Genomic DNA, 26,009 nt, shown 5'->3' with positions numbered 1-26,009 from the left:
TTTGATTGAAAAACAATGTTTGTGTACAGTTAGATCATAGCCTAGGTCACAACTCATATTTTTAAGCAATTTGAGATTTTATTTGAAAATGGTGGATTGTTTTCAATACCTTGAAGAATACTGTGCATATCAAGTTTTAAAATGGTGAAGTCTTTAAAAAATATATAAGAAATATAGTAATTTAATAGCAACTTACTGGTGACATCAAAAAAAATTGTTCAAGAAATGGTACCTTTATATAAAGTATAGCATTTCGCACATCTGAAATAAAATTAAATTGGTTATGTACCCAATTGCCTTCCTTGAATACATAGGCAAGCGAGTCAATCAGCCCTTTAGATGTCAATGGCTAAGAACTTAGAATTTGTGGCAGTTTAGCCAACTGATTTGTCTAAAGGTAGGTGCCTAATTCAAATGCTAAGTTGACCATTAATCAAATAATCTTTTTGTTTGACACTTATTTGGAAAGCTATATCCAGAGTAAGTCTTTAGTAAGCTTTAGACCTGGAAACAAAACAGTATTATTTCTTTACTGTTTTACATATTCAATTGTTTAGGTATGTTTCAGATAATCTCTTTAACTGTGAAGTATAAGTCTACCTCAGAAGCTTTCTTAAGATCTTCTGCCTTAAAAAATATGATTTTGAGAAGTTAAATAAGAGGGTGTGGATGCTTAATTTTCCTTGCTACTGGCCATACATCCTTAGCTCTTCAACCACAATATTGAAAGAAAGATGCTCCCAGGATGTTCCAAATTTAAGACACCATTTTCTCCTAAGCCTCTCTACCTTATGGTTTTATAATTCAAACTGGAAAGCAATAGCCGACTGTAGTGGTATAAGTTCCTAAGCACCATAAGCTCCTGGTCATCCTAATTTACATACAATTTCCAACCCAGCCAGAGCTACATAGTGAGGCCTATCTCAAAGTAAAAACAATAGAGACAATGAGAGTGGGGGAAGGAAAATAAAAAAAAAAAAACAATGACATAGACCTGAAAGCACCCTTCCTAGCATATGCCCCTAACAAAGAGGAAGTTGGTGATTAGGAGTTACTTCATTTTTCTATTTGTTCTTTACCAAAATGCATATTTAATATAATGTTGAATTATATCGTTAATATCCTCATCACCTTATGCATCTTTATTTTATTTTTACTCTTTTTGTGTTTTATTTAATTATTTATTGAATGATTGATTTACCATAAGGACTTGATACACAGCTGTGCTTGGTCTGATCTGGACTAAAACTTGTTATCCTCTTACTTCTGCCTTCTGAGTGTTGCAATTATAGGCATATGTCACCATTTCCTGACAGTGTTATTAATTCTAATAATAATATTGTTTACCATTTGCTGAAGGACATCCAAAAGTCTCAGGCTAATCTGGGCTACATAATTAGGTCCTATCTTAAATGTAAACTAACGTATATTAAATGTAAATACCCTGGTTCTCTTTTGCTTATTGTAGAGAGTATTTTTTTCATGCCTTTAATTGCAGAATATGGGTGTTCTTGAATCTAAAATGAGTATTTTGTAGCCAAAGGATTATTGAATCTTGTTTTTGTTTTCTCTATTCAGCCATTCTATATTTGACTAGAGAATAAAATCCATTTACATTTAAAGTAATTATTGCCAGGTAAGGACTTACTATTCTTATTTGTTAGTTTGCAGTTCCTTTTTTCGTTTATTCCTGTTTGGATGTCTTAATTCATAATTTTAAATTGTTTTGTTAATAATATGTTTTTATTCCATTTTTGTCTTTTGTATAACTACCAAAAGTTTTTTTTTGCTTAATGATTATCATTAAGTCTGAATAAAATGTGAAAATTATTTCTTAAAGTTTAGGTTTTTTTTCTAATAGGCCCACTACTTAGAGATTCTCTTGGAATATTTTGTTAGATTTATTTTCTTTCTCTGAATGGACACTAGTGTCCTGTTTCTTTTCATACACTACTTTTTATATTGATAATTTGGGGAGCAACAAACTTTTCTAGTTTTAGCATCCTGGCTTTATGGAGACATTCACTGGTCAGTCTAGCATAGTGTTTTCAGGTCTTTTAGTCCGTTCATAGGTTTCCACTGAGTACTTATGCATATTTAACAATTCCTCTGTTTTAGTAGCTATGTTAAAATATTTTAAGTTGTCTGAGCCTCACTCTAGCTTCTTGAGGAACATTAGTTATTGTATTCTATTTTACAATTACTACTATCTTTCTCCACATTTCTGTGGATCATCATTCTCCATAAGATTTTCACAACCCTTGTCCATTGTTTTCCATCATTTCCTCTAGCCTGTGAGCTCACCTGCACCACATTTGTCTCTCGGAACTTCCAATCCCTCAGATGGCCTGAGACACATTACAGTAATGAAAAATACAATCAGATTAAGTCTGCTTCTTGTTCACAGAAGAAAACCATGTATTGGGCCAAAGCTGCCTTCAAGTCATGTCATGTCACACTAAAAAATATTTGTCTAAAATGGCTCAATAAAATGCCATACATTTTATAACCACATTGACCAGGACAGTTTCTTAGTCATTTGCTTTGTTTCTGTAGGTTTTGACAGGTTTTCAGAACTGCCACAATGCTGTTTAAGTCCTTTACCACTTGTTTTTCTTTTTTCTTTGTTTTGACATAGAGACCCAATATTTAGTCTTTGCTGGCTTGGAACTGCCTATAAAGGCTTGTCTTTGTCTTGCAATCCTCCTGCCTCAGACTGCCAAGTTCTGGTTATGTATTCTCACTTCCATCCAACTACTTATTTATTTAGTATCATCTTGACAGAACAAGTTTCTAGAAATTCTTAGTTTTTTTGTTGCTAACTTCAATCTATTTTTGGTTTTCAAATTACAGAGATATTACATTAGACCACCTAAGGTTAGTACAATGAACAGCTATGGTGTTTTTTAAAAAAATAAACAAACCATAGTTTGCTTCAACAGAGTTGTATGCAAAGTTAATTTGTGGTAAAAGCACAAATCCAGCCCTCCAAAAGCAGCAGTTTACTAACAACAATGAATCTTCTATTTCTGCCTTGAGTTCTGATCTGTTACTAGTCATGATATAAAATTACCTCATTTCAATTATAAAAATGTATGGAAAACTTAGTATTAACATTTGACAACTATATTTTCTGAAATTAGTAATGATGCTTATTGTGATGTCTTGTTTGCACAAATAAAAGTGACATGAAGATCAGAGGGCAGAATAGTTCACCATAGAGGTCTGGAGGTCTATAGAGACAGACAGGAAGTGATATTGCAAGGGGACAAACAAACAGGCCCTCCTTGCAACAAAGTGATAAGGTGGAAAGAGACAGGAAATCAGTCGCTTGACTAGGAAGTTGAGTGGCTGTGGTTTTGTTCCTTCATCTCTCTGATCTCTAAACATTTTCCCCAATAGCTAACTCTAGGCTATTATTATTAAGACCCATTAGAACTCATGCTACATGTTGGTGCCATTTGTAGCTGGAGGTTTCTCTCCAGCCTGCCAGTTCCTGAATATTCACTCTGAGGCTTAATATTTCCAAACTGTTTGGCCAATGACTTTGTTTATTACTAACTAGCCTTAACATCTTAAATTAACCCATTTCTATTAATCTATGTATAGCCACGTGGCCGTGGCATTACCTTACATCTTGTTTCTCCAGCGATGGCATCTCCCTGACTCTTCTTTCTTTCTCCCTATCTTACTGCTTGGATTTCCCACCTGGCTCTATTCTACCTGGTTACTGGCCAAATCAACTTCATTGTTAACCTGTTAACCAATGGTAATAAAACATATTCACAGCATGCAGAAGACCATCCCACATCAAATGTTTATATTTTTCTCAAATGTTATTTTATGTGAAGAAATTTAGATAATATATTCAAGTATTTTGGAGGTCTTATTTTCAGATTTATAATTGTATGCCACCTAGTGTCTTTGAATCAGAAAATGATATTTCCAGATACAAATTAATATCATTTTATTTATAAAGTGGCACTATTTTTCAGCCAGAATCTTAAGAATTGCAAATAAAATTAGTTTTTATGTAATATCTGAAGACTTTTTCTAATTTAATTTATGTATCTTAGAATTCCAATTTTCTTGTTCTTCATTTTTGTGACTTATAAAATTTAATTACTAAAAATTATATAGAAATAAAGTCAAAATTAACTTACTTGTCAGTTGCAAGGATTTTGGTGGGCTCGTAAACATTCCTAAATACCATTTTACTGTCACTTAATGAAAAAAATTGATATACTCAAAATGTGTTAGTTGCTTATCCCAAAATGCTACTACCAAAAAGTGATTTGTCAAGCTAATCTACTTCTCAGAGCCTTGATAGAGACTTTATATGGAGAAGAGTGAAAAAATTTTATGTGTGCATCAGGACATCTTTTTTTTTCTTGCTTCCAGTCAACCCAAGCTCAAAAAGACAAATATTTCATACTTTTTCTGATGTGTGATCCCTAGCTTCTAGCTGTTAAATATGTGTAAGTAGGATTGCGTAAGTGTTAGTTAAATTTAGGAAGTTAGAAAGGACCCCATGAAACTTGGGAAAAGTAGGGCTTTAAGGAAGGGGGTGAGGAAGATAATAAAATAAAATGGAAGAGGAAATACTGGGAATGAGAGTATACAAGAGAAATGGGAGGGTAGGAAGAAAAGGATGGGTAGGAGAAAAATCAACAAAAATTAAATATATATAAAATGTCATATGGAAACCTATTTTTAGTTAATTTAAAATACATATAAAATAAACGTTCTTTTTAACCAGAAGCAAGTTCCTCTTCTATTCCAATGTTCTTATTCTGTAAAAGAGTCTTTTGCAAATTATCATGTTTGTCTTTTTATTGTTTCAGAAAGTTATAACAAGTGAACAGTGAAGGTTGTAACCAATTTAATTAAATGAAAAATATTTATAGACTTATCATATGCCTAACAGTATTCTCATGCTATGCACCTTATAATTAAAAAAAAAAACAACTAGAACTCTGCCAATTAAGCACTGTGATTGTCAAGCATTAATGCTCACCTAATACCAGAACAATTGAAGGAAAGCTAAAACATTGATTTATGAATTTCTTACAGTTGAGAGACAGTTATTGCCTAATTGGTTCAGTTAATCAAATTGCATTTAATGAAAGGCTAATTAATGAAAATTCAATTTTCATAACTCACATAAAATTAAACATATTTCAGGTTGTAACTTCATTTTATTCATAAAATAATTTGAATTATTTTAAAAAGGGTGTTTATTGTACTATTAGTAGTACTATGACGTTGTATGTAGAATTCTTTATAGATGTTCTAGGTTTCTATTGCTGTAATAAAGCCCATGACCAAAAGCACCTTGGGAAAGAAAGAATTTATTTGGCTTGCACTTCCACATCACAATCCATCACTAAGGATAGTCAAGAGAGGAGATCAAGCAAGGGCCTAGATGTAGAAACTGAAGCAGAGAGCATGGGGGGATGCTGCTTACGGGCTTGTTCTTTCTGACTTGTTCTTTCTTTCTTATATGCCACAGGACCATCTTCCCATTGATGGCCTCACCCACAATGAGCTGGGCTCCCCTACATCAAATATTAATCATGAAAAATGTCCTATAGATTTGCCTACAGACTTGCCTATAGGCTGATCTTATGGAGCATTTTCTTAATTGAGATTTCCTCTTCTCAGATGACTCTAGCTTGTGTCAAGTTGACAAAACTAACGCAACTGACCCTTGTCAGCTTGACACACACACAAAAAAATCACTATTAGCCATAATCTTTTCTTTCTTGTCTCCAAAATGTCATAGTACTATTAATAGTACAATATAAAACATAGTATAACTTTTAAAGTTTCACAGTCTTCAAAAATAATCAGCAATTTAAAAGCCAAGTTGTCTTTGAAAACTTAGTGTCTTGTTAAAGTTTTGATGTTTCTAAAATATTCAAGTTGTTATAACTGTGGGTTCGTAAGAAAACAAGGAAACAATCTAAATACTTTATTGCTCCAAGAAAGAACAAATGTATAGTCACCATCAAAGCAACACAAAACCAACATCCAGCAGTGTAGATCAAATCTTGTAACTGAATGTCCCACATCTAGACTTTACTCAAGATCTTCTGGGCGCCGCAGAACCTGGGCAGTTCTACTTCTTTAATTCTTCTATCCGCAAGGCACACAGTTCATTTCATAGTTTCAGTGGGCTCCATTCTAAATCTGCTGCTGACTTTGTTGGTCATCCCATATTACTGACTTTTCCAAAATGCCGGGGTCTCCATATCTTGCACCTAGACCAATAAACTCCCAGCCTCTCTTCAGGGACTCCAACCCTGTTACTTGGTTCCAAGCCTTGGCATTTCCCCATGATCACTTCAATCCTGGGTATTCCTTTACAACTGAGGATTTACCTTCATGAATGGCCTCTCTTGACCATTCATAGTGTGAAGCCTCAGTGCTTTCCAGGACCATTTCATAACTTCAAAAAAAAAAGTACCATGTGAGAGATTCATACACATTACTAAGTTTGGCTGCCAATATGAGGTGCAATTTTGTCCCCTTCAGGACCACAGTTTCTGTGTGCAGAACCTGAGAGAACACTTTCTCAATTATTTTTTCCTCAATGATTCTGGTATCTTATTAATCATAGTTATCGCTCTGCCAAAGCCAACAGCTCAATTGTCCCAGTGAAGCAAAGGTTTTATTGTAGTGGTGTTGGTCTCTTGTTAATCATAATTGATATTTCAGCCCCAGCTGAGCAAACATCGTATATTTGTAACTTAAAATATTACTTGAATGACCTGGATAAAGTCTGCAGGATTCTCAAAAACTTCCCTCTAAAACATATAACAAGCCAGGCTTCCATTCTCTGCATCTTTTTTCAGCATCATCTTTCAAGTTACCACAGAACAGCTCATTAAGCTCGGAGTTGTCAATGGCTTTTTCCAGCCCAGCATCACAAAATATATCGCAACCCTCCCAGAAATGACATGGTCAGGTCTGCCACAATAATACCCCATTAGAAAACACCATGACCAAAGCAACTTCGGAAGAAAAGGTTTATTTGACTTACACGTCCATATTACAATCTATCATTGAGGAAGTTTTGGCCAGGAACACAAGAAGCCTCAAGACAGGAACTGAAATAGAGACCATGAAGGAATATTGCGTACTAAATTGCTCTCCAATATTTGTTTTGTTATACAACTCAGGACCACTGGCCCAGGAGTGGCATTGCTCACAGTGAGCTGGGCCCTCCCATACCAACCATTAATCAAGTAAATGCTCCATAGTCTTTCACACAGGCCAATCTTTTGTAGACATTTTCTCAATTGAACTTTCTTCTTTTCAGATGACTAGCCTGTGTCAAGCTGACAAAACACTAACGAACAAAATAAATTACTTTTTGAATCAGGTTGATATTTAATAGAATTCCTGTGTGACATTTGTAGGATATAAATTCTCTGAAAGGAAATAATTTTAATTTTCAAAATGATTTAAAAATTATATATTGATTTGTATCATCAGTTCAAAGTACAAGCATGATTTTACATGAAACATGTGAATTACTATGCATAACTACACACACACAATGTAACTCTAATTTACATCCAAGCAATTGCATTTTTTTCCAAATATATCCACACTTAGTCATAAGACACAGACTTCCAGCAAAAGACATATCCTTATATTAAACTTATGATTCTTGGTTGGATTGAACGTGTTGGCCTGTCTAGGAAGTAGCTTTATGATGTTCATTATACAAAGCCCATTGTCATCTCCCAAGCATTCAGTTATTTTCTGTCCCATACATAATATCTGTCTTTTAATGTATTGATTTTTTGCATTTCTCTTTACCTTTCATACTTCTATCTTAGTCAAGTCTGTATTGCCTCTTGCACAAATATTTAGAAAAGTCTGTGTACTTCTTATACATGCTGAGGCATATTAAACTTCCTAATCTACAAAAATATAGTTCTGCCACATAACAGATGTACCAAAGACATTTCAATAGCTCCATATTTTCTATAGAATTAGATTGAAGTGTAGATGGCATTCCTTACTTCACCAAAGTGACTGACATTTCCTTGGACACAGCTATGCTGTTATGCCACAGTGGTGATACAATTCCTTTTTTCTTGGAATATCTCTTTCTAGTTCTATCAATATTCTACTCACTTTTTAAGATGCAGCTGAGATACCAATCCACAAGTGGGTGTAATTTTGCCATACTTTGAACTTGTACTGCTTTATTTATTGGACATTCATTATAACTCTTACTATAGCTTTCTTTGTATTAAAATCTTTCATGTACCTTTCCTATCTCTTCCTTTCAAATCATAGTTCTTGCCCTCCAGGAAATTAGGTTTTTTTACCTATCTTTTTATTTCCTGTAACGATCTCATATAGGAGAGATACCTGATAGACATTTGAACAGAATTTAAATTAGATACCTTGGAAAGTTATATCTACTTATTTCAATAATGTTCAATTTGTCAAAAAGTTTTTGAAGTCTTTTACAATTGTTTTAAGTACCTGTGGGATTCTTTTAAATGCTTTTAGTGATGACAAATCATCACTAAAATTTGATTTTGGAAAATAGAATTCATTCTGAGCCACATTTGGTGAATAGTATGAATGTTTAATCTAGGGTGTATTTTTTTAGTTACAATAAAAGGTGTGTGAAGTAATGAGACAGAATCTCTGGATGAGGCATGAACTGACATTTCCAAGTTTCCCAGATGCTTTCAAGAATGACAACATTATTGTAATGAGTCTATAATATCCTAAATTTCCTACTTTAAAATATAGAGCACTCATTTGGCTGTGTAAGTTTTGAAATATATGTAAGATCCATCTTGACTCACTCCTTGTAAATTCCTTTCATAATTTTTAAAACCAAGCTGTTTATGTAAAGCATTAAAACTTATTGTCCATTTCGCTTGAGTGCTATGCTCTTTAGGTTCTAGTGAAAGAGAATCCTGCCTTCGATTTTGTACCAAACAAGACTCCCCAAAGTTAAATAAATGTTTATTTATGGTATTCTTCAATTTTATAAAACAAAACAAATCTAGCTACTCTGGCTAGCTGTTCTTTAGATTGTGCTAGAAATGTAAGGGAATAAAGAATATATTACAGTAGATGTTAGTTGATTATAAAATTTTCGTTTTACCCAACTCTTTAGTAGTTGCTGTTTTACAATTTTGTTTTAGCCATATTTTTTGTGATAGCATACTTGTTTTCTAGAAGTTCTGTGAAGCTTCTCTTGAATTACTCTCACTAATAGGACTATGTAAAGCGATAATTCTAAATAATTGAATTTTGCTATTTTATGGAGCATAGAATGTGATTATTTTAGTTGATTTACCCTACTTATTTTAAAATAAAAAGTCAATTATGCAACTCTGTCATGACCTTCAGCATTCAGCTAATCGCCATTTTATTGTACACTGAGTGAGAATATTTTACAATGAAGAAAAATACTTTTACTATGTGAAGCCAAATTTCCATCTCCTTTATACAGGGAATTGAAGGAAGTGTGTTCGTAACTATGACCATTACTCTGTTCCATTTGTAAAAGTTAAAATCTCTCAACATTTGGAGACAATATTGGCAAGTATTTGCCAAAATATGAAAAATTGTAGACTCTGGAAGATGTACCTATCTGTTCATGATTGCAACATTGCACAACTTCAACACTGAATACTGAACTGTGACTCAAAAAGAACAGATTTTGCTGGACACATTCTTATCTTGATAGTCTTGATGTGGTTTAAAAGTTCACCTTGCTACCTTTTACAGCCATATTTTATTTATACAGAAATACTGTCCTTTAATTCAGTGGTCTTTTACAATCTACATTTTATCATTCTATGATAAGGGTGGATAAAGAGTGGAATGCATAACAAGATAGATTACTAGTGAGGACACAATTTAGAGAAGCAGTGATTCAATGATTTGTACTGAATCCCTAAGGTTTACATTAAGAAGGTGACTATAACAATATTTATGTTAGCAACTGCTGAGTGTTCGAAGTAAATACCTAATGTGTTTCATTTATAATATCATCTCTTGTTTGTGATGATGTGCTTTTTAAGACGTTCCATTTTCCATTTAATCCATAAAGCATTACATTTTTAAAATAATTTTATTTTCCATACACTTTCATATCCTTTACAGGACCCAACAAACATTTATTTTTTAATTTCTAAGGGAATTTTATACCATTTTTAAATTTTTTTCTTTTTATGCAAGGGAAGGCCCTCTAAATTGGTAAGGAAAAATACCTTTGATTTGGAGTATAATTTGAATGCAGATCTATCTATTTATCTTCACAGTATGCAATGTGTTTTTTAGTGTTTATCAGCATTACAAGCAATGTGAATCCATACTTTACTAAGATTCCATTTGTTGTTTCCACAGATTTCAGGAACCCTTACTGTGCCTTGGATTACAGGGTGTTCTAGGAAAAGAGCAGTAAGTAACCTTTGCTTTCAAGCAGCAAATGCATTGCCTCTCATATTCTTAGTGGAATGCCTTTGAAATGTTGGTGATTTTTTAAAGAACTAGTAAAACTTACCTTTGATAAAACTGAATTATCTCAGAAGAATGTATTTCCAGCTCATGCTATTTAATCTGCAAAGACAGCATTAATTAAAGTGCAGAAATCAATATACTGAGTATTCTGTGTCCAGGACTACTGTTTATAAACAAATTTATATCTTTATTTGCAAGTTTTTCATAATGCAGTTTATAACAAAGAAAAATCTAACAAAAATTAAAGAAAATGGATTTACAACTAAAGAAAACATTTAAAGCAACTCATAAAATCTCAGTTTCCTACTATTTAGTTGATCATACAGTTTAATCTTAAAGGATAATAAATATTACAAATATGCCTTACTGTTGTGTGAGGTTTCTGTCCTGTCTGGTTCCACAGTTGTTTAGCCCCAAAGAAATCACACAGAGGTCTATATTAATAATAAACTGATTGGCCCATTGGCTCAGGATTCTTATTAGCTCTTATAATTTATATTAGCCCATTATTCTTATCTGTGTTAGCCACATGGCTTGGTACCTTTTTCAACGGGGCAATCACATCTTCCTTCTTCTGTGGTTGAGACAGGACTGGGGAGGAATGGGCTTCCTCCTTCTTAGAATTCTCCTGTTCTCCTTGACCCGCCTCTACTTCCTGTCTGGTTGTCCCACTTATACTTCCTGCCTGGCTACTGGTCAATCAGCATTTATTTAAAATATAATTGACAGAATACAGACCAAGGTCCCACACCACCTTACCAATGAAAAAATTCAGTATTTAGAAGAAATTTGTAACTGATGTTTATAATTACTCTGGGCTTGGAACTATAATATAAAAAAATCATTAAGATTGTTTTCTTATGGACTCTCTGTAGGACCCATAAAACTATATTTAATAAAGTACCAAAAATGCTTAATTGTAACTGGTACGCAGAAAAATATTAAACCATGAAAAAGAAATAAGTAGACATTTTGAAATGTAACTGAAGTTGCAAATGACTGATGAGTTTTAAGGACAAATGAAATTAGATCTATGACTTTGGATTTGAGACAAGACTGTTCAGATGCTTTACTTCCTTCTCTTCCCCATAAAGTAGAGACACAATGCTGACAATAATGTAAGAGATTTCAGAAAACTGGAGAGAAGGTGACAGGGTTATAGAATCCAGGGCATGGAGAAACCATAAGGTAGAAAGGCACCCAATTTAAATGACATATAATATTCAAACCAGCAATAGAAAAAAAGCACCAATATCCTCACCTCACCCCAGGGGTTCCACAAATAAGTTTGGTGACTTGTCTAGGACTCTTAGCTGGAAAGAAACTCTTACTGACAGTCTGCAGCCACGGAAGTGCTTGCCTTCCTAACAGGGGCAGACCTCTCCTTCTTTCCCAGAGACACCTAGCTGAAATGCTAACAAAGAACACTCAACAGACTTGCTTTTGGGAGCGTCTCTTTGTGTCCTATACACTACATAGTTCTGTATTCCATGTATCAAACAAGGTTGATAGTCAGCGCCATCAAGAAGAATCAAGTCACAACAGGAACTCCCTGAAACATGATGAATCTATTTTGTTTTCTACTGATATGGGCCTATTGAGTGGCATTAGTAGGAAAGATAGCCTCACAAGTGTCTGAGTCTCCATTGCTTTTGGGGGCATTAACAAGATTAGTGGAAGCACCAGTGGTGTCAGATCACATGAAAATAGCATTAAAGATCTTAGAAATTAAAGAATCACTGAAGCTATAAGTCTCTTAAGTTTCCAGATTATAAGAACACAGTAGTTCCAGAGATGTCTCAAGACAGGCAAAAGGTTAATTCAAGTCAACCTTGGGGCAATGTCTGAGGTAAAGTTACAGATGACTTTGAGAAACCTAAGGGTGCTGTTTTTGAAAGTTTTCTTAGGGAATGGTAAATGTTGCACCACAAGAAGTAGACCTTAGGTCAGTCAACATGACCATATTAGGTTAAAACACACTGTGCTCTCTATGGTTTGGGGCTAAGGCAGATGTTTGCAAAGTTCCAACCACATCTCCGGTTAGGGGTGAGTGGAAATTTACACAGAACAAAGGTCCTAGATAACATATGACTTACCAGCATGACAGTGATCAGCCTGTTTGGGGGGGGGGGCAGGGAAACTGAGTGTATTCTTGCCCTGCTAAAGGTTTGGAACTTGGTTGCCTGGAAGGCTTGTTTCTAGAGGCATGAGCTCCCCATTCTTGTGATGTGATAAACTTGTATAAACTTTCAGAATCTCTATGCTGAACCTCAGTGAATAGGTATCTATTAAAATAAAAGATAAGCCCAAGAGCCTAGGAAGATAATGGTCAGAAAGTCAAGGGCCTGGTGGAAATTCCTCAGTAGACAGAAAAACAGGAATGTTGCGACATGAGCGATAAAAGGCAATTTACTGACACAAACACGGAGGTGAGTCAGATGCTGGTATCAGACAAACAAGTAAGAACACAGATCGTGGAAAAACTTCAGTAAACAGGTACAGATTATCTTTAAAAACAGGAAAGGAATGGTGGGGGACTAGCTGAGTTGGCTTGTTTGCCATGCACTGGGCACTGGCTTCAATCCCCCTACTTAATAAAATAATCTAAAGAAAACTTTAGACATTATCATAGTGAAATAAATAATCGTATAGTACTGAAAAATACATCTATAAACAAATTGGTAGTTGGCTCACTATTGACATGGAGATAAAAGAATATATACTAAGTGAACTTGAGTGCAGATAAGTAGAATTTAAGACAACGAAAAAAAATGAAAACTTCAGTAGATAGACTGAAATTATTGAGTGAAGTAATAATGCAACTTAATTATACCTCAATAAATCTTTAACTAGCATTCCATTCAGTTAGTGGTACACCTGGATATTTTAGTATACTTTGAAAACTCTAAATCTCATGAAATTTAGATGCAGTCATAGCACATGTAATAATAATGTAGCTCCAAAATGGCCTGTGAAGTAAACATAAATTATACATTATATTTCAAAGATCTGGTGTGGTAAGTAAGGCAGAAATATCTAAATAATTTTTATGATGATTTTGTTAAATTGCAAAAATATAGCATGAGATATTATGACTTAAAGAATGTATGTAAACAGGGTATGTGTCTCCCTGGTAAAGCATTTCCCTAGCATGCTCTAAGACCTTTCCTCCATCTTTGGTATCTTTGAATAGCTTAAGTGCACAATGAAGTATTAAAAAATAGGCACAGCATGCTTCCAGAGCTTACAAATTTTAGGTATTTTAAATAACTTTACTTTTAAAGGAAATTATTACACTTACATTCTGCAATATAGTTTTTATAAACTTGTACATTGAAGAGAGTTAGCTTGTCCATCTCATATTTATCATTCTTGGCTTTGTTTGTTTCAGAGTTGCAAATTAAATCTTAGAGCTTGCAAAGACTGTAAGCAAATGCTCTAATATGTACTTTGCTGACCATTTTTTCCCTGAGGTGATAGCATCTACAGTCTATTCTCTAAGTAATATACATATACATACACACACACACACATATATTACAATTTTTGAAACATCTTGGGCCTGCAAGATGTCTCAGCAGATAAGGATACTTGCTGACATGCTTGAGCATTTAAGTTTGATTCCTAGGACCCACTTTGTGGAAGGAGAGAAGCTACTACTATAGATTGTTCACACAAAGTCTATGGCATACCCAATCCTGACATATAATAGTGGTATTTTAAAAGTTTAAATAATCTTTATTATATATTCTTGCCTTTGTGAGACTTCTTTCACATATACATTTGTTCACTGGATGATATCCTGTTGAAATATGAAGCGGCGGGGCTGCGTCCCCAACACCCCAGCCGCTTGGCTAGCTCACGCCCGAAATAACAACACACAAACTGTATTCATTTAAAGAACTGCTTGGCCCATGAACTCTAGCCCTTACAGGCTAATTCTCGCACCTGGACTAGCCCATTTCTAATGATGTGTGTAAGCACCCCAAGGTGCGCTTACCGGAAAGATTCTAGCCTAAGTCCATCGTGGGTTGCAGCTGCCTGGGAGAGCTGAGCATGGCGTCTCTGCTCCAGCAGAGCTGTCGGGTCTCTCCGGGAGCAGAGCAGAGTCTGACCTCACTTCCTCTTCCGCCCAGAATTCTATTCTGTTTACTCCTCCCATCTATGTTCCAAGCTGAGGCCAAGCAGTTGGTTTATTATAACTTAACCAATGAAATCAACAGATTGATATATGACACTCCCACATCACTTCCCCTTTTTCTGTTTAAACAAAAAAAAAAAAAAAAAGAAGGCTTTAACTTAACATCCAAAGCTCTAGAAATGACAGAGACATCTCGCTGCCTGGACAGTCACCCAAAGTTCCTCTGTACCGTTGGGGCATCCATCTTCGGCCTACAGGCCCATAGTTTCCAGCAGACATTTCCACAAAGCAGGAAATTTCAAAGGCAGTCACTATCTGCTTGTCCTGAAGAATGTCTTGCAGACTCTTTCATGAATCAGGAACCCCGAAAGATCATCTCACCTTTAGGCAAGTTCAGCAGTCCTCTCTCTGCGGGTTCTCTGTGTCCAGTTTATGCAATAGTCCAGGCAAGAGCAGTTTCTTGCCCAAATGGCTATCAAACTCCATAAGGATCCTCTTCGATGCCCATCTTCCTCTTGAAGTAGATTGGTGCTGCCAGGAGCAGAGTGTCTCATTGTCATGAAAAGTCCTAAGTTATTAAAACATGTAAAATGCCATATTCTCTAGCCTTTGAAAGATATGAAGAATGCCTATCTAAAATATATCTATGCACATCTAGAAAATCTTAACTAACATAACTACAAGCTTAACTACTATTAATGATTATTCATTAACAACCTATATACATTCAAAATTGACCTTAAATCTCTATCAATAAAGCAAAATCTATACTAATGCAAATTATTCATATCTATATCATATCCCCCTTTAAATGTAAAAGAACATTTATAAACAATATTTGGGAACATGGGCGCAGTTTTTTCTCTCCAAACTGCTTCCTGCTGAATGGGGGCGTCGTTAATTAGGTCTTTCATGGTATAACCTGTGTGCTAGTTTCATCTCAGTTGGCAGTTGAGCGAAGCAATTTTCTGAAGGTATTCACAGCAACCGTTCAGGAGGGCGTGGTCCATCATACCATATCGGAATAGAAGAAATGAACAGGGTCTCATCCTCTGTGAAAACAAAAAAAGAAACTCCTTTCCAAAGTATCATGTCCTTAGATCCAAATTTCAAAGTCAAGGCATCAAAATCTCTACGTTGGATTAGTTCAGCAGCATTTATAAACAAATATCTTTTAGCAGCTGTTGCTCCTTCCTCAGCATTCAAACAATTCAAAGAGAGCATAATAGTATACAGTATCAAGATTCTCTGTGTATTTTCCATCTTTGTACGCTTTATTTTAACCTCTATTTCGTTTATTTTTACTTTTATTTTATATTCTCTGTATCTCTTTGACCTGGAATAACTCTGTAGACCAGGCTCTCCTTGAACTCTCAGAGATCTGCCTGTCTCTGCCTCCCAGGCATTGGGATTAAAGGTGTTTGCTACTACACCTTGAACTCACAGAGATCTGTTTGTCTCTGCCTTCTAGGCACTGGGATTAAAGGCGTGTGCTACCACACCTTGAAGTCACAGAGGTCAATCTCCCTCTGCCTCCCAAGTGTTGGGATTAAAGGCGTGTACTACCACACACAACTTCTCTTTTTCTTTTTTTTTTTTAAGAACTTTTAACTTTTAGCTTGCATATATTTTTAACACACTGTAAATCATTTAAACATTTTCTTTGTCTTTGAATCTCTTTACTGTATATCTCTCTTTTTCTGACCACACGAGCCTTTAAATTACTGAGCAATATGAGTAGGATTAAAGCCGTGGCTTTGCCAGCTAGATCCAGTCCATTCCTTAGCTTTCCAGCCTCATGGCGGAGATACAGGCTGTAGCCATGTTTATAGCCACAATTCTATGGCGTTTCAAGGTCCCTGCCAGCCAGCGAGCTACAACAGACAACAGTCAAGTCCTCTCTCGGTAGTTGGCCCTCCTGCCTCAGTCAGAGTTTGCCCTGGCAGGACGGCCCAGAAAGCCGGCATTTTAAAACAGCACAGCTTTTTTCCTGCTACGGCTGAAAACCGAAAAGCATGCGTTCAGCTTTTCACCAACACCGTTTAAGTGTTTCGTGGCAGGACCTCTTAATGAGCTGCAGGGTTTTGCAGCTGAAGCTGAGTCAGGAAGCCTCTCTTAGATGAGAGCGCTTGCTTGCCTCTAGCAAGCGGAGCAGACCCAAGAAATTTCTGCTACCAAGAAAACATGCTTCACTCCATTCTTTCCCAAGCTTTCTCAGGCTTTTTGTGGATTCAGTTAGCCACACGTCTGGGCGCCATCTGTTGAAATAGGAGCGGCGGGGCTGCGTCCCCAACACCCCGGCCGCTTGGCTAGCTCATGCCCGAAATAACAACACACAAACTGTATTCATTTAAAGAACTGCTTGGCCCATGAACTCTAGCCCTTACAGGCTAATTCTCGCACCTGGACTAGCCCATTTCTAATGATGTGTGTAAGCACCCCAAGGTGCGCTTACCGGGAAGATTCTAGCCTAAGTCCATCGTGGGTTGCAGCTGCCTGGGAGAGCTGAGCATGGCGTCTCTGCTCCAGCAGAGCTGTCGGGTCTCTCCGGGAGCAGAGCAGAGTCTGACCTCACTTCCTCTTCCGCCCAGAATTCTATTCTGTTTACTCCTCCCATCTATGTTCCAAGCCATGAGGCCAAGCAGCTGGTTTATTATAACTTAACCAATGAAATCAACAGATTGATATATGACACTCCCACATCAATATCCATAGTTCCCTTGCCCTTTCTTCATCCTTTGCTAATATTTCTTTCCTTTCTATCTATGTACTGCATAATTTAAACTCATGTCTCCAAGTTCACGGATCCTTTCTTCTGCTTAGGACTGCAGATTAACTATTCTGTTAATTTTTTAATTCTGTTATTACATGACTCCTCTCCTTAATTTCTAGTAGCTAGAATCTAGTTGATACTTCTCTATCACATTCATCTTGCTAATGTTTTTCTTTTAATCATACATAATGTTCCTGGTTCAAATTCAGTAGTCACTGAATTTTGTAATGTTTTGAGCTTCTTTTTCAGGTAATTCATAGCCTTCATTTCTTTAGGGTTCCTTTCTGGAGATTGGTTTGAATTTTTTTTCCTTTTTTTGTTGTTATGATCTTTATACATTTTGGTTTGTGACTGCATTTGGAAAAACAGCCCTCTCTTCTTTGTAGACCAACTGAAATGACCCATCTTTATCTGCAGACCTGGCTAAAGACTCCAGGTGTTTGTTATCTTTCCCACTGCACAAATTGCTCTCCAAAAGCTGATAACTTGTGTCTTCTGCTCTCTGACTATGTCACATTGTCACAAAACTTTTCTAGGGAAGATGCGAATAAATGTTCATTTACCCTATATAGGACACCACCAACAGAACCAAGTATGATTCCACTAAAATCTAACTTGTGTTCCATGCTGTGTCAGAAATATAAAAGAATGTGTTTGTGTTTTTCTCCAATGTCAGAATTTATTGAACTAAAATAATTTCACAAGACTTGGCAGTTTCAATGTCAACTACTTGCCAGACATTCCCAATTGGTAACCCTCATGAAAGGAACACAGGTTCTTCTGTTCTAATATTAATTAATAATATTTACTCTCAGGTCACACATTACATGCCATACAATAAATGTAATCTGTCTATCTATCTGTCTGTCTCTGTCTTTCTACGTGAGAATGTATGAACGTTGCACAATGACTACAGTGTTCAAAGGGGCAAGGAATTTTGAAAAGGACTGAGAAACTGATATTGAGAAACAAGTGGAGATGTGTGAGTCTCTGAGTAGATAAGATAATAAACCAGAAGGGACCTTCAGGGAAGGATTTTCTGATATGAGTCAGGCAGCTGCATGTCAAAGGTTTGAGGGGGAAACTGCTGACTGAAGTCTAGCTAGCTACAGAGGTGAAAGGGCGGAGACACTGAGATGAATGGAAGGTATGTCTAGATGGATGAACAAGAGGAACTGCAGACAGCAAAAAGGGCTGCAACATTTTTAAGTGTATCTCACTTAGATTAAATTATTTTGACCTGTTTTGTAAACCAGCATTGATATAAGGTAGCACCTTCCTGGGGTAGCCCCCTTCCCCAAATTTAGGTGAGCAAGGATTAGATTAAAGGACAAGGCAGTGAGGAGAGGGGTAGAATACAGGATCTGAAATTTAGCCTCCCTATCAGTCTTCTTGTTTTCCAGCCTTATAGGAGAATCTTGGTTTTGGTGTTATATATGATGAAGGATAGCTGCCTGCTGTAGTAAGGAGATAGTTTATAATAGTTTTGGCATTAGGATTTTCTAATTATGAGGAACCCTTTGGACGATAAGAAGCCCCTCTCCTTCCAAAATGGGAATATGGTTGTGGATAATATGGAAGGTTTATGTGTAGATACTTTATTGGTAATCCCTTTGCTAGGGTTATGCCAGGTTAGTGCAAGAAGCTCAAAGGTTGGGTTGTAAAATGATACCAGGTTGGAGGGACCCCTAACTCCAGAACTAAGACTGAGATAACCATAGTGAACCCTGCTAGGAGGTTCATGTATTTTGGTTATGATCCCATCTATAAACTGTGTAGGAACTAGAGCAGGTAGAGTCAGAAACATTATGAAAATGATTAAGGATATTGCCTAATACCTCATAGAAATCATGAGAAGGTTTTTTTTTTTGAAGGGGTGGAGCAGAGCTGGGGTACAGAGAGAGGAAGAAAAGAGAAGTATAGTTGTGTTTAGGGAAAGACATCTATATAGGGATATGACAAGAGTTTGTAGGAGAGTGGCTTGCATAGATTGGAGTCAAAAGCGGGATATCATCGAGACTGTCTGGTGGGTTAAGAAAAGCTATAGGTAATGAAACAGATGTAAAGATGGAAACCTAAGGAAATCTACCATTTAGGAGTATTGTCTCTTGGATCAGGAGATCAATAACTACTAGAACCCATGAACAGGGAGATCATTCTATGGATTGGAAAAGTACTCAACCACTCACGTATCAGAAGTCACAATGCATAGGATGTTGGATATTTTCAAAGGCCTTTTCTGCATCTAATGAAATGATTATATGGTCTGTACTTTAGCCTATGGATTACATATATTGTTGAATCATCCCTGCATTTTGAGACGAAGCTGACTTGATCATGGTGGATGATCTTTTATCATGGTGGATGATGTTTCTAGATTCATTTTGCAAGCATTTTACTGAGAATTTCTGTTCATCAGAGATCTTGCTCTATAATTTTATTTTTTGTTGAGTCTTTGGTTTTATATTAGGATAATACTATTTTTTTTTTTTTTGGTTTTTCGAGACAGGGTTTCTCTGTGGCTTTGGAGCCTGTCCTGGAACTAGCTCTGTAGACCAGGCTGGTCTCGAACTCACAGAGATCTGCCTGCCTCTGCCTCCCGAGTGCTGGGATTAAAGGCGTGCGCCACCATCGCCTGGCTAAAAAGAATTTGGAAATACTATTTTAGTTTCTAGTTTATGGAATATTCTAAGGAGTATTGCTGTTAGTTTTTCTTTGAAGGCTGATAGAATTCTGTGATGTACTCATTGGCCCTGGACATTTTTAATCGGGAATGTTTTATTAATGTTTTGATCTCTATTATTAATATGAATCTTTTTATATTATTTAGTTCACCTTTATTTACCTTTGGTAGGTCATACACATCTAGAAATTTGCCCATTTCTTGGAGATTTTCCAGTCTTGTGGAATATAATTTTTTAAAGCATGTGATTTTAAAGCATTGTGATTTTTCTAAATTTCCTCAGTGTGTTATAATTTTCATTTCTAATGTTATTCATTTGGGTACTCTTTTTTTGAATTTGTCAAAAAATCTTGTCAATCTTGTCAGTCCTTTTAAAAAATCAACTCTTTCATTGGTTCATTTTATTTTGTTTTACTATTTCATTAATTAAAGCCCTAGGTTTGATTCTTCACATATACTGATTCTAGTGTTTTGTTGTTGCTGTTGATTGTCTAAAGTTTTCAAGTGTATTGTTATTAATGTGTGATCTCGTCGGGGATTTTTTGTGTAGTAGTACGTAAACTTCAGTGCTATATAAAATTTTTTCCTAGGACTGCGTTCATTCTGTCCCATAGGTTTCAATAGGTTGTGTTTTCAGTTTCATTCTGTTCTAGGAAGAATTTTCCTTCTTATATTTTCCCTTGATCTGATTTTCATTTAGTTGTGTGTTGTGTAGTTTCCATGAGATTGTGCAGGTTTTTGTCATTAATCCATGGTAGTCAGATAGGCGACAGGATGCTAGTTCAGTTTTTCTATATTTGTTGAGACTCTTTTTGTGTCACTTTTTTGTGTCTGTCACATTTTTATGTGATCACTTTTAACAAAAAAAAAATCCATGGACTGCTAGAAGAAAGTATCTTCTTGGATATTTGGGTTTTGTGCAGATATCTGTTAGGTCTATTTTATTTATGATGTCTTTGACTCCAGAGGTTCTCTAGTTTTTGCCCGGCTGACCTGTCTATTGATGAAAACGAAGTCACCCATTATCACTGCACTATGGTTAATATATGATTTTAGATCTAATAGTGTTTGTCTGAGCTGGCAGCTATGGTCTTTCAGAACTTGCAGTATGTCAGTCCAGGCCCTTCTAACTTTCAATATGTGATTCAAAAGTCAGGTATTAGAGTGGGAAAGAAGGCTCAGCAGATAAATTCATTGCCTTTTCTTCCAAAGGACCCAAGTGTGATTCCCAGGAATCATGTGTAGTTCATCAAAGTCTGTAACTCCACTTCCATTGAATCCAGGTCCCTAATCTGGACCCCAGAGGCACCAGACACACATATGGTATTACAAAGATAAGTGCAGGCAACATTCATACAAAGAAAAGTTATTCATTTTTTTAAAGCCTGTTATTCTGATAGGCCTGCTTTTATATGTGATTTTGTTTCTCTGTCACAGCTTTTAATATCCTTTATTCTTTACATTGGTGTTTTAATTATTGTGTTCTTCAGGGAATTTCTTTCTTGGTTCTGTTTATTTGGTGTTCTGGGCGCCTTTTGTACCTTGATAGGCATCTCTTTCCTTAAATTTGAGAAATCTTCATTTGTGATTTTGTTGAAAAATATTCTTTATGCCTTTGACCTGGTTTTCTTCTTTCTCTAGTCCTATTATTCAAAGATTTTGTACTTTCATAGTGTCCCAGATTTCCTGACTCTTTTGTTCCTTTCTTTTATTATTGTTACTATTTAACGTTCTCTTTGAAGTTTCCATTTCCTCTATCTTGTCTTCAGTGCCCAAGACCGTCACTCTCATCTCTGCTCTGTGGGTGAGGTTTACCTCTGAGGTTTTTGTTCGACTTACTGAATCTTTCATTTAAAGTTTTATTGCATTTTGGCTTTTCTTCAGTGATTGTTTTTGTTTAATTCTGTTTCTGTATAGTGAATTGTTCTTATTATTTCACTCGACGATATTTTTTCAGTCTTCATTCTGATATTTATTCATATCCTCTTTAAATTCATTGAACATATTTAAAATTATGTAAGTCCTTGTCTTGTATATCAGCTACGTTGCTTTTCTCCAGGATTATTATGATTAGGGTGTTGGTTTCACGAGGAAGAATATTGTCTTTGTTTTTTTATGTTTTTGTTTTTTCAGTAGCGCTAAGCATTGGTGGGTGATTTTGTGGTGTTTTGTAATATGCCTATCTTCTCTCCCCTTTGTTGTGTGGGTTATGCACCAGCTGGATGATGCCTGGTTTTCAATCGTGTGAACACTCTGAAGTCTGGGTTGGGCCTCCAGTAATGACAGGATGGAATGATGGATGGGGTGGTTTATTAGGCAGACAGATAGGAGCAGAGAAGATTGGTTCTGGGAATCTCTAATGATGATTGTGGGGCTCCACTCAGTCCGAGTCCATGGACTGGCTCTGCAAGTTCCTACTTGGAATTCTAGTTCAGAATTCGCTCCACACAGTCCCAGGTCTTCATCAATAATGGGTAGTTTAGTTAGTGCCACATGGCAGGGAAATGTAGCATGGTGGCTTGGGGTAATCAGTCAGAGGTGCAAGACAAGGAGGGAGAAGAATGCAGTTCTGAAGGGGTAGGAAAGGAAGCTGACTCAGGGAGGGGCTGGGGCTCAATGTACAAAAAGAGAAGGAGGGTCAGCATGATCAGCATGGTCAGCAGGACCAAAGTCAACCAAGTGTCTCTTGGAATGACTACATTTTTCCAAAACAACATGTTTTTCATTTAGTAGCAGGATGTGGAAGGCAGTAAAAGATTGACAGCGAAAAGGTCAGTGACAGAGGGAGAAGAAAGCCTGCATGTAAGGAACTGCAGACAAATTCCAATAGCTCTATATGAAGTTTTCCAAACCTGTAAGAACCTTATAACCAAAGACACCATTTTCAGGTCACTGGACTCCTATTAGCCATTTTGTTTGTGGCCAGACAGCACACTCAAAGAAAATCAGTTTTTGGTATCTCCCACATGATAAAATGCTTTGAGGTTATGCAAAAGGCAGCAAAGTGAGAATCTTTCATTAGGTGAGATTTGGTGGTATTCATTAAGAAGTCTGGTGAGTTAAACAGGTCCATAAGAAAGGGTACAAAGGAGAAAAGTATCCCTGTGTCCCTCAGCTTCTCTTCTAGATTTGTGGCCAGGCTACTTACGGCCAGTTAATGAAAACCAAGCATTGGTGTCCCTGGCCTCAACAGGCTTTGTTGAGAAAACAACTCCAAGGCTGCAGTAACCCCTGACCTGTTTTTAAGATTTCTGGAACAGATAGACGAGGAGTCCTGGATACTAAAAGGACATCTGTTAGATGCAAAGACAACAAGGAACAATGGCAGAGATTTAGCAGCCCCACAGAACAATCCATCTCAATAATACCTACCTATCAAGCTTGGGCACGAAAATGTTAGAATTTAGAAGCGATGTTAAATTTTAGAAGAGAAGCGAGTAGAGTGCAGTTCAAGGGAGGCATGGAGGCATGGTTGCTCTTTAGGTGAAAGGTTTTTAGATCTGGCAGCACAGCAGGATCTAAAGCAAAGTGCCAGCCCACCTGGACAAAGAAAAGTATTTTATTAAGGTTCCATAGCGGTGGGAGATTGTGGGAACATGCTGACCCAGAACGAAGTAGGTAAACTTTCCTTGCCATTACCAAATTACGTTGAAAGGCCTCGTGTTCGGCTGTTGGGTTGGGTCAGGTGCCTGGAAAGTCCTTAGCGTAATTTTGGGTAAAATTTCAGATGGAGACTTTTCCAGAACAGTTAACCTGTGGGACACGGCATATGGGGTATGTGGGTCTGGCTAGTACATGACTTGTGAGCTAGGATAGTGCTCAGGCTTCTTATGACCCAGGGCTAGGGAAGTGATGTGCATTCTCGTCCTACTGAAAGCCGGCTCTGTTCAAAGCCTTGTTATCTGGAAGGCATTTTTTTCTAGTAGGGACAAGCTTCCTGCCTATGTGAAGTGATGATACAACATGGTAGTTCTATTTAATTTATTGAAGAGCCAGAATGACTGGTTTTGATTAGCATTTCCTGAATGATTAGTGATAGCTAGCTTTCTTTTTTGGTTAAAAAAAAATGTATTGTATTGGTATAGGGTAGGGTCATTTCAGGTTCCCTATCCTCAGCTTCCCAAGGGACTAACTGGGGACATCGCCTTGGGCTCCTGGGAGTCACTCTAAGTTCAAGTCTCTTGCCAACACTAAGGTGGTTCCCTTAACTAAGATATGTGCTTCCCTGCTCCCCTATCCAACCTTCCTTTATCCCAATCTTCCTGTTTCCCCAAGTTCCCCCAATCCTCCCCTTCTCACTTTTCTCTCCCTGTCCCCCCTTATCCCCAACCCACCCCACCCCTAAGATCTCAATTTTCTCCCCGGCAATTTTATCTACTTCCCTTAGCCAAGAGGATAACTATATGATTTTCCTTGGGTTCACCTTCTTATTTACCTTCTTTAGGTTCACCAGGTATACACTCCGTGACCTTTATTTATGGCTAGAAACCAATTATGAGTGAGTACATCCCATGTTCATCTTTTTGGGTCTGGGTTACCTCGTTCAGGATAGTGTTTTCTATTTCCTTCCATTTGCATGCAAAATTCGAGAAGTCATTGTTTTTTACCGCTGAGTAGTAGTCTAATGTGTATATATTCCACACTTTCTTCATCCATTCTTCCATTGAAGGGCATCTAGGTTGTTTCCAGGTTCTGGCTATTACAAATAATACTGCTATGAACATAGTTGAACAAATACTTTTGTCATATGATAGGGCATCTCTTGGGTATATTCCCAAGAGTGGTATTACTGGGTCCATGTGTAGGTTGATCCCGAATTTTCTGAGAATCCGAAACACTGATTTCCAAAGTGGTTGCACAAGATTGCATTCCCACCAGCAATGGATGAGGGTACCCCTTCCTCCACAGCCTCTCCAGCAAAGGACTCTATCCTATACCAATACTGACGAATATCTTCCATATCACCATAGAACCTTCATCTGGTGATGGATAGAGATAGAGACAGAGACCCACACTGGAGCACTGGACTGAGCTCCCAAGGTCCCAATGAGGAGCTTATGGAGGGAGAACATGAGCAAGGAAGTTAGGACCACGAGGGGTGCACCCACCTGATGGAGGAAGGTCATTGAGCAATAAAGAAACTGCTTGGCTGGCCCTGATAGGTTAAAGCATAGATGGGAGGAGTAAACAGAATAGGAAACAGGAGGAAGAGGAAGTGAGGTCAGACTCTGCTCTGCTCCCGGAGAGACTGGACAGCTCTGCTCTCTGGAGCAGAGACACCATGCTCAGCTCTCCCTGGTAGACTCGACAGCTCTGCTTTTTGGAGCAGAGACGCCAGGCTCCGCTCTCCCATGCAGCTCTGACCCAGGATGGATGGAGGCTAGAATCTTCCCTGTAAGCGTACCTTGGAGTGCTTACACACATCATTAGAAATGGGCTAGTCCAGGTGCGAGAATTAGCCTGTAAGGGCTAGAGTTCATGGGCCAAGCGGTGTTTAAATGAATACAGTTTGTGTGTTGTTATTTCGGGCATAAGCTAGCCAAGCAGCCGGGGTGCTGGGGACGCAGCCCCGCCCCTTCCTATTTCAACACCCACCCACTGAGACAGTGGGGCTGATCTATTGGGAGCTCACCAAGACCAGCTGGACTGTGACTGAAAAAGCATGGGATAAAACCGGACTCTCTGATCATGGCGAACAATGAGGGCTGATGAGACGCCAAGGACAATGGCACGTTTGATCCTACTTCATGTTCCGGCTTGGTGGGAGCCTAGCCAGTTTGGACATTCACCTTCCTAGACATGGATGGAGGGGGGAGGACCCTGGACTTTCCACAGGGCAGTGAACCCTGACTGCTCTTTGGACTGGAGAGGGAGTGGGAGAGGAGTGGGGGGAGGGGGAGAGG

General features: G+C 37.3%; 1 protein-coding gene across 1 annotated transcript in view; it reads left to right on the top strand.

The window, feature by feature from the left end:
- Hdx (highly divergent homeobox) overlaps nucleotides 1–26,009 on the top strand; it is a 134,808-nt gene that overhangs the window by 30,445 nt on the left and 78,354 nt on the right. The window contains exon 4 of the mRNA XM_050127563.1: nucleotides 10,396–10,449. Within this exon, the coding sequence (XP_049983520.1) occupies nucleotides 10,396–10,449 (54 nt within the window). The remainder of the gene's footprint in view (nucleotides 1–10,395; nucleotides 10,450–26,009) is intronic.

The sequence above is a fragment of the Alexandromys fortis genome, unplaced genomic scaffold (assembly GCF_014885135.2).
Source record: "Alexandromys fortis isolate MF-2015 unplaced genomic scaffold, M_Fortis_MF-2015_v1.1 scaffold_188, whole genome shotgun sequence".
NCBI lineage: Eukaryota > Metazoa > Chordata > Mammalia > Rodentia > Cricetidae > Alexandromys > Alexandromys fortis.
The sequence above is the reverse complement of the archived record's forward strand: the minus strand, read 5'-3'. Positions and strand labels throughout refer to the sequence as shown.